Raw genomic sequence first — 9,681 nt, 5'->3', positions numbered from 1 at the left:
TTTTTTTTTTTTTGGTACTGGAGGTTGAACCTTGCGCCTTGCACATGCTAGGCAAATGCCTTACCACTGAGCTACACAGTTCTCCTACTGGTCTCCTCACCGGGAAGCGCAATTGTAATTGTAATATTTAAGGAAGCCAGCATAGACCCTTACCTAGAGTACGTGTTCAGTGAGATGGCGAGCACGGAACTTTTGCACTTTGCTTCTGTTGCATGGACTCCTCCCATGTGACCTGATTTGGATGCTGTGAGAAGAAATGTACCAATATGTTGAGGTCCACTTCATTCCTTTTTATCTGTCTTTTTCTAATGATAAAGGCTGTCATCCCTGCAGGGCTTTTTATTCACGAGCTTAAGTTGGCTGTTCTAAATTTCATGTGTTTCATTATGCAGCTGTAGTGTTTTAGGGCCCTGAACTGTTCTATCAGAGACAATTAATACACTAACAATCAAAGATAGCAAATAATATACTACTACAGGTACTTAGGCATTATCTTATGAGGAGGTGACATAATATTTTATAAATAACATGCTTAAGTGGCAGCAGTTGTGTAAAAACATCACAACATTTGACACTTGTTTGAAAAATGCAGGATGTATTTATTTGAATGTTAATTCTCAATTAGTTATCCAGGATCCTGGGCCATGAAATTCTAGTATAGACTGTCTGTACTGTTGTATGATAGAGGTTCAAAATGATTCAGAATCTGAGCACCATTTCAGATCACAGAATATATATAGATGAAGGTCACTATTTAAAAATATATTTTCTGGAGGTGATGTATGGGGAATGCAAAAAAGAACAAAGAAGAGAAAAATGCCCGTTTTCTTTTACTAAGAATTGTGCAAGAAAGCCCTGACTGTATAGATTATTACCCACAAATTGAGAGGCACAGGTGTGGAGTGCATTTTTTCTTGCCCTTGCTCATTCAGCTGCTTTTGACTTTCAACTGTAACAGGCGCAGACCTTCTGTCATTCAGACTTAGGTAAGCTTAGTGTCTAGGATTTTTGTACATAGGAAATGTAATGTGAAGCTTCTTTAATCTCGTTCAATAAGTCTCTTCAAGTCAAATGATGCTTTCTGTGCCTTTTGAATTGATGCTTTGAAGCTGAGTATTGGGGCCAAAGATATTTGAACTTGGTGCCTGGGGTGATTTATATTCACCACACATTAAGGGACAGCATATCTCATTGTAGATACCAACCACATCATTAAAGGTAGAGCTACACATCCTAGTGTTCAAAAGTTGAAAATGGAGAAGTTTGCATTGAGTAGACTCCTAAACCATTAAAAAGGCAGGGAAAACCAAGGCAACACATTTTTTGCTTTACATAATTTAAAAATCTCTAGTTTAAAGCGGAGTTTCACAAATACTGGCCCACTGCATGTTTTGTGTGGTTTGCAAGTGAGGATGATTTTCATAGTGTTAAGTGGTTGGAAAAAATTAAGAGAAGAATAATATTTGTAACAAGTGATTTTATACAAATTTCCAAAGCTAGTGTCTGTGAGGTTTTCTTGGAACACAGGTACCCACTCATTTATGTATTGTCAGTGACTTCTCATGCTAGAAGGCAGAGCTAAATCGTTGTGACAGAGGCTGTGTTTCGTCTGCAAAGCCAAAAATATTTACCATCTGGCTCTTTATAGAAAAAATGCACTGACCTCTGGGAAAAAGACTGTGTAACAAAAATGAAAAGAAATAATGAAACCAAGGGTAGTGTGTGTAAGTGTTGTATACTCCTTTAAGGTAAGTGTTAAAGGAAGGATAGGTAAAGGAGAATAGCCCAAAAGAGGGATGTTTGTGGGTACAGGGGTGATTATCAATAGAGGTGTGAAAGCTGCCTTGAAGTATTTGAAGGATTATCACGCAGAAGCGAAATTTAGCTTGTTCTCTATGACTACAAAACTTAGATACAGAACCCTGTTTGGAAACCACAAGTTAGCAAACTAGTTTTGTATAAGGAAACATTTTTAGCTTGTCCAGAGGTGAGACAGCCGGCCTTTGGAGGTAGTGAGTACTCTCTTACTAGAAGAACTCAGATTGGCATACTGAATGACTCATTAGCAAGGAAGGATTCAAGTATCAACTTTAATAATTTTAAATTGGTAAATCCTTCCTAATTTTGAGGATCTGTGATATGATGAATCCCCCTTAGTAAGAATCTGTATCAAGGTAAGATATCTGAGCACTAAATATATATTTGATTGCATCAGTAGTCCTGCTCAAATCATCAGATCATCAATGAAATCCTTTTGTCAGCTAAATTATATACAGTTTCTAGTTGTTTGTTCTTAATTCCTAAGTTCTTTGTACTTGAATCCTAATGTGGTCTTAGCCATCACTCTTACCTTGTACAGCATTTGCCAAATTGGCTTCAATTAAACATTGCCCCAGAAAATGTAAATAAATGACATATGGAAAAGGATTCTATGTTCAAATAGAGTTGAGATACACTGACACTGAATTAAAATGCGAAAAGCTCTAAGAAGACTGCCGTGAATAAGTTTGTTTAACCTTATTAAAATCCGCCGTTTCCCACATAATTGAAGATGGTATGCATTTTTTCTTTTGTCACAGCTGTTAATATTACAGAACAGTTTACCATTTGTCATTTTCTTTTCCTCTTTCGTTGTCTTTATTGCTTTTGCATCTCCTTTTGGTTTTTTCTCCCTGTATCTTTATTTCTAAATTTAGAGTGGGGAAATGGTGAGAGAAGAAAGAGATAATTAGCCTCAAAATTGTACAGACAGTTCGAAGTCCCATGAAGCACTCCCTGTAACCCCAGAAAAACAGGGAGGTAAATGTGAAGATAAGAATCTAGGAGCATATGTTGAAATTATAGAAATTGAAAGTGCTTTTGACATCATGAAATTTCTCATAGTCATTTCAAAGTCACTTAATTACTCAAAAAGTGAGTCACTGATGTATTGATAGTCTGGCCTTTTTCCCTGTTGTTTCTGATTTTCACGAGTGTTCTGTTTATGATACCATCTGTTAGGCAGTTGGAGCATGTGGATGAAAAAATAGGTTGGTATCTGTAAAGAATGTGACATGACCTATGCTAGGAAGGTGATATTCCTACTCATCTGTTCTTTGATGTCTTCCTCTAGAGACTTAAATCATTTTTCTGTGCCTGGAGTAGTTAGTGACAGGTTAAAAGCAGTAAAGTTAAGAATTTATAATGCAGGCTTTTTAATCATTTTGAGATATTCTACTTCTCTATATGTAAGATTGTCTCAATGTATTGGTCCCCCTGCCCCCCCCGAATCATCCACATGAACCATGAATTGTATGGAAAATATCTGCAGTCACAGACAACTATTACTTATTGAGAGTAATAATAGCCAGAGGGTAGAGTTTAATGATTCAAGAATCAGCTTCATATACTCTATCTTAGTCTCCCTAGAAACCAACGATCAAATCTCATCAGGGTCAACTTAGCCCTTTCTATAATAGATAAATTGAATAACATGCTGTTTAATTTGTATGTCTGTTATTGAATTAAGTTACGAAGAGTATTTGGTCTGCATATTAAAGATAACACCATTGTTTTGGAAAGCAGGAAAAATTCCAGTGTTTTTTTTCCCAAAATATTTAACCTTGGGTGATTAGAGATGCACAGAAACTTGAATGCTCCGGTGTCCACACAAGATTGTTTTTAATTGGAAAATAGTAAGTTGTTAATGGGTATTTTATTTTATGACTAGCCTCTCTTTGGCTTTTCGGCTTTTTGGGGTCTTGAAATGTTTGGATAGTTGACGATATTTCTACATTTTACATTTCCCATCTGTGTGCCGCTTTTCTGATTTTGGAAAGGTAAAGCTACAAAAATTTTGCCATTTCTTAAAAACTTCATAGATTGTTTAAGACCTAAATGTTCATTTTAGAAAATTTGCAAAATACAAGCTAGTATAAAGAGGCCAATAAAATAAAATCATCAGTTCAGCTACTCGGGAGACTGAGGCTGGAAGATTTAATGAGTCCATGAGTTCAAGGCCAGCCTGAGCAACCTAGTGAGATCCCATCTCTTAAAAATATTGTCAGTGGTCCTGTTTTCAGAGGTAGCTGCTGTTAACCACTGGTCACGTTGTTAATAATTCTTCCAGCTAAGTCTGGTGTGTGTATTCTATGTTCAAATTGCCAGTGATTTAATTAGTTCCTGGTATTTCTCTGTTAACACCGTTTAAACATTCTTTTGACGTCTTTGCATTCATCTCTTATTTCCTTAGTCAGGTTCTAAGCATGGAACTGTTAGGTCAGAGGGTAAGAAAAAATTACAATCTTTCTTTGATATTTCCAGTTTGCTTCCTAGAAGACTACTATATTAGTATGTTTGTGCTGCCAAAAGAGAGCACCACAGAGTGGGAAGAAATTTGTTTTTTCTCAGTTTTGGAGATGGGAAATCCAAGATGAAGATGGCAGCAGAGTTGTTTTCTGATGGGGTCTCTCTTCCTGACTTGTAGTTAGCCGCTTTCTCATGTGACATCTGCACATGGCCCTTTCTCAGAGTGTGAGAAGAGAGACAGCACAAGCTTTCGTGTCCCTTCCTCATGTAAGGACACTAGTCCTCTTGGATCAGGGACTCACCCTTTTGATCTCTTTTAATCTTAGTGAACTCCTTAAATACCTAATCTCTATAGGTGCATTGAAAGGGCTTCAACAGATGAATTTTGGGGAAACACATTTCAGTCCAATTTTACTACACTGAGACTCGTCATCAGTGAGTAAGAGTTCCCATTTCATCATTTTGTGGAGATAGTATTGTTTGCATTTCTTTGAACCTTAATTTCAGTGAAAATTGTTTGTCTTAGAGATTGACTCCAGGGCTTTGCACATGCTAGGCAAGCACTCTCTCACTGAGCTACATCCCTATCCCTGTTTGCTTTACTTTAAAACAAGGTCTCAGTAGTTTGCCCAGGCTGGCCTTGAACTTGTGATACTTTTGCTTTAGCCTTTCTAGTAGCTGGGATTATAGGAGTGTACCACCATACTTTGCTCAGTGAAATTAAAAAAATTTTTTTGAAGTTTTTTTCGTGAGTTTTCTATTCTTATATGTGACTATTTTTTTCTGTTGTTGAGGTTCGTAATTGACAGTAAAACTACATTTTCATTTGAATGTATAGCTGCTTTGTAGTTTGGCAGACTTTACACAGAAAAGGAATAATTTCAAATGTTATCCTTTGATATTAGGCCATTATTTACTTTTAACATAAACAAAGTGTACAGGATTAATAATGTATGAGTTGCTGTGTTAATGAATCATACGTTTAATGCTCACCATACATTCATAAAACCTTTTTATGGTTTCGATGCATTGATTTGCTGACAATAAAATATAGGTAGTGGCAAGGTTAATGCAAAAATCTTTCCAGGTACTGTTTACTCCAAATTAACAAATAAAGCAGTGCTTCCTGAGATGTGCTCCCCAGAAATCTGATCCCACAAGAAGTTTGGTGACAACAGACTCCTGCTGGTTAAATAGCTTTGGAGTCTGCTGCATTCTACAGGAACTGACAGACTCCGAGAAGCCTGGTAGTGAGGAAGTCTGCTTTAACTTGTGTAAACTGAGTGTCACCATAGCATATTTTGACCACAGAACACACCCTTATTTTATTTAAATTCTTATGTGATTTATGTTCATTTTTTATTTTGAAATATTTATAGATTCAAATGAAATAATAAAGAAACATATAGGCAGGTACCATGTACCCTTCACCCAGTTTTCCCCGGCGGTAATGTCTTGCCTGACAGTCAGGAAATTGATATTAGTGTAAGCCGCAAAGCTTGTCTAGATTTCATCAGTTATACATGCATGTGTTATGCGCGCGTGCGCGTGTGTGTGTAGTTCAGTATAGTTTTACCCTAAGCAGCTTTGTGTAACCACCACCACCACCACCACTGGACCCCATTGTGCTCTCTGAAATTACTCCTATTCTTCCCTCCTACCCCTAGTCTGTGCCAACCACTGATCTGTTCTCCATTTCTATATATTTGTTACTTTAAGAATGTTATATAACTGGAGTTCACTGGAATCATACTATGTTTAACCTTTTGAGATTGACTTTTTTCATTCAGTATAATTCCCTTGTGACTTATTAAGATCATTTTATCAACACTCACTTCCTTTTATTGCCAAATAGTGTTCCATGATGTAGATATATCACAGTTTGTTTAAACACTCATTGAATGATATTTATTCCGTCCCCTATTTTTGGTGAAATGTGCTAATGCCCTCTGTGGATATTGTTCTAAAGGACACTAGTTTTGGACATTCTATACCACAGAAATGATACAAATACAGAATTTTCACTTTCTTAAAGACTGAGTTATAGAAATTATCTTTTTATTATTTAATTTAGGAATTCCAGAGACGCTGTAACACTTTGATTTCATTGATTGAGAAAGAAAATATGGAAATTGAGGAAAGAGAGAGAGCAGAAAAGAAGAAACGGGCAACTAAAACTCCAATGGTAAAATTTTCAGCATTTTCCTAACTTTTAGGTAGATCCCATTTTTTTACATAATTAAATACCTATGTTTAATGCAGTAGTGATACCTATTATAAAACTGTTCTTATGAAATGCTGATTTGTTTTGGACAGATAAAGTATCATACCACAATAATATTTCCTATATCTTTGTAGATCATATGTTAAAGGAGCTCCCTAGTAACAGGGCTCAGTATTTTAAAAATCCCTCATGACTCTAAGCAAAAGTATATAGCAAATCAAATCCTTTGAACTGAGACCAAGCTGTGGTGGGGTTAGGCCAGTGGTTAGGGGTGGGATGAGATGGTGCTGAGGTGTAAACTGGGAATTCTAAATTGATCAGATAAGTTCTCTGATTCATGTGAAAGTATGAGTGCCAGTGGGAGCATTGAGCAGACAATAAAGCTTTACTCAGTAATGAGTTAATTATTGGATAATAAAATAATTTAATTTCAATACAGTTAGGTTGCTTTGTATAGCCATAATTTAAAATATTTTAATAGATCTTATTATTTGAGTGTGGTTAAGTAATTTACCATATTTCATTAAATCTAAGACGCTTTCCATGGTCATACACAATTTTATGTACCACTAAGAACAAATGTTGCCAGATGATCTGTTAGCAGTTGTGAGATGCATCCTGATTTTACAGATGTTAAAAAATGAAAGACAGGTGCATTATAGAAGATATGAAATATGGTATTTAAAAATCTATTGTAAATGTTTTTAAAAATACACTCATAAATAAAATTTTGCCCTGAACCTTTAAGTATTAAGTCGTCCTTAAGATGAGTACATTTATAGTACCATGTGTAAGTAGATACTTGATGACTATTTTTGATGGGTATTTTATGTTGTTTCATAAAAGAAACATCCTTAAAGGTTATTTTACACTGGGTTATACAGTTTGTTGAGCTACATAGAACATTAACTGTGAAATATAACACTGAAGTGAATATTCATGTTAAATTTTTTTTAATGCATTTACATCCTAGATTTAACATTGTTGGGCCATTTAAAAATGTGCATATTGGAGCAGAACATTAAATCTGTTTCCATTTTAGTCACAGAAAAGAAAAGCAAAGTCAGCTACTGAGAGCTCTGGAAAGAAGGATGTCAAGAAGGTGAAATCCTAAAGCCTAGAAATAAAGTTTTAAATGGGAAACTGCTATTTTCTTGTTCCCATCTTCAAATGCTAATTGCCAGTTCCAGTGTGTTCATGGTATTCTAAGAAAAATCTCTTTGGTTTTGATTTCTTGCATATTTTATATATTTTACAATGCTTTCTACCTGAAATGTGTAGCTTTATATTTTATGCATTCTAGTATTTTTGTGTATTTTGTGCATTTCATGTTGTCATCAAAATTCTCTCAGTCCTTGTTTTTTTGAAGCTTGTGCTGAGGTTTTAGCTTTTCTATGTTTTATATGCCGCTGCTTTGAAAGAGAACCTAGATTCTATAGCTGTATTACTGTTGTTTCATACTTTAAATTTATATGGCTGTGGAAAAATGAATTAAAATGATTTGAGGAGAAAGACTTTTTCACTTCTTTGTTGCTTTCTTTTCTATTGAGTCTGGGCTTGTATGTGTTACTGCATATGTGATTAACATAATAATTGTTTCTTTGAGGTCATCTAAATATTTTTTCCTAAAGGAATAAAGGATGAGAAAAGAAAAATATTTAAAAAACTAATATTTGATACTGTGCTTGCTGTCAGTATGCATTACATTTAAATTATTCTCTAAATATTCAAGTGGGAAAATATAATAAAGAAATGTCTATAAGAAATGTAATTATTTCCTGTTTTTTTGTGCTGTAGAAAGCAGTGTGTTTACTGAATTGTATTGCTCACTACTATTTTATTGAAAGCTAAAGCTTTGCTTGCTGACTTGTGTGTGACCTTCTGTGCAATGGCCCAGTTCAGAGGTGCCTGGGTATAATGTGTAGATTTATTAATACCCAAATTAAGCACACAAAATAAGTGTTCTATATTATAGAAGAGGGGGAGGCTCTATTCATTCGAATCCAGTTAGGCTCAGGTAACAGTCTCATAGTGTCAGAAGTTTGTCCCATCAAGAATTAACTTCTCACTTCCACTGCGTGTCTCAGACAGATTAGAAGGATGTGGGATGGGAGGGATCTGCTCCGTGCCGTTCTGCAAGAGTCCGGGTTGACTGAGGCTCTGCTGTTGTGTCGTTGTATCATCCAGTACACCTAGCCTTTTCAGCTGCTATTGTAGGAGGAAAAGGAGAGGCTGGGGAATTTCACACAGGCTCAGCCTACAGCCTAAAAGTGATATATGTCACCTCCACTTGGATTTCATTGTCCAAAACTAGCCACATGGTCCTAGGTGTCTGCAAGAGGGCTGATAAATATAGAGGAACAAATGGAATGTCTTATATTACTGCTTTCACTAGCTTGCAGTTTGGCTCCAAGTTCCAATACAGAGTTCTAAACCCCTAAGTTAAATTTTGGAATTTTCCATTCTAGTGAGATGCAAGGCTACCGTCAGTCACCTTAGTTGGAGAGAATGACACCTCAGAGAGTTTCACTGATACCTCCAAGTTTTGGATACTAGAAAATAGGCAATGAGGGCCTGGACTCTGTACAATCAGTTGAGCCTTTCTTTTCTCAGAGAGGAATGAAGATGGAGGGTGAGAACAGGTACAATTAGGGTCCTTGAACACTTTCACAGAAATTTAACGCAACTACGTCTTGTTCCTTCTCTGTTATCCTGAGCGGATAGTACCCGAGTAACACATATGTGAGTGTCTACTTTAAGACAGAAAATCTGCAGGTAAGTTCTTCCAGCCTTTTCACAAGGTCACTTTCCTCATCCATATCAGGGCTCTTGTGAGTCTTTCTTGGACCAAAGAGATGAGAAATTCAGCTCCCCAAGGCTGCCAGTGAATGGTTGTGGTGTCATCTTTAGAAACATGAGAAATGGTTGTACTCTGAACTGAAAGATTATAAAATATACTCGGTAAATTCACCATCTCCCCTCTTTCTCATCTTAAAGGATACAGCTATAAGCCGGGCATGGTGGCGCATGGCTGTAATTCCAGCACTCGGGAGGCTGAGGCTGGAGCATTGCTGTGAGCTCGAGACCAGCCTGGGCTACATAGTCAGTTCCAGGGCAGTCTTAACTACATAGTGAGACCCTGTCTCAAAAAAAAAAAAAAAAGGAAACAG

At 36.3% G+C, this 9,681-nt stretch overlaps 1 protein-coding gene across 7 annotated transcripts in view; it reads left to right on the top strand.

Moving 5' to 3' along the window:
• Smarca1 (SWI/SNF related, matrix associated, actin dependent regulator of chromatin, subfamily a, member 1) overlaps window positions 1-8,103 on the top strand; it is a 72,537-nt gene extending 64,434 nt beyond the window's left edge. For 2 of the 7 annotated variants that reach the window (XM_033760320.1, XM_033760319.1), the window contains 2 exons: window positions 6,362-6,472; window positions 7,554-8,102. In XM_033760320.1, coding sequence (XP_033616211.1) covers window positions 6,362-6,472; window positions 7,554-7,625 — 183 coding nt within the window. In that variant the 3' untranslated portion in view covers window positions 7,626-8,102. The other 5 variants (XM_010608022.2, XM_033760321.1, XM_010608023.2 and 2 more) reach the window with 4 other exon arrangements.
• The last annotated feature ends 1,578 nt before the right edge of the window (window positions 8,104-9,681 follow it).

This window comes from Fukomys damarensis, unplaced genomic scaffold, assembly GCF_012274545.1.
Source record: "Fukomys damarensis isolate Sample0158 unplaced genomic scaffold, DMR_v1.0_HiC HiC_scaffold_39, whole genome shotgun sequence".
In the NCBI taxonomy this organism is placed as follows: domain Eukaryota; kingdom Metazoa; phylum Chordata; class Mammalia; order Rodentia; family Bathyergidae; genus Fukomys; species Fukomys damarensis.
The sequence above is the reverse complement of the archived record's forward strand: the minus strand, read 5'-3'. Positions and strand labels throughout refer to the sequence as shown.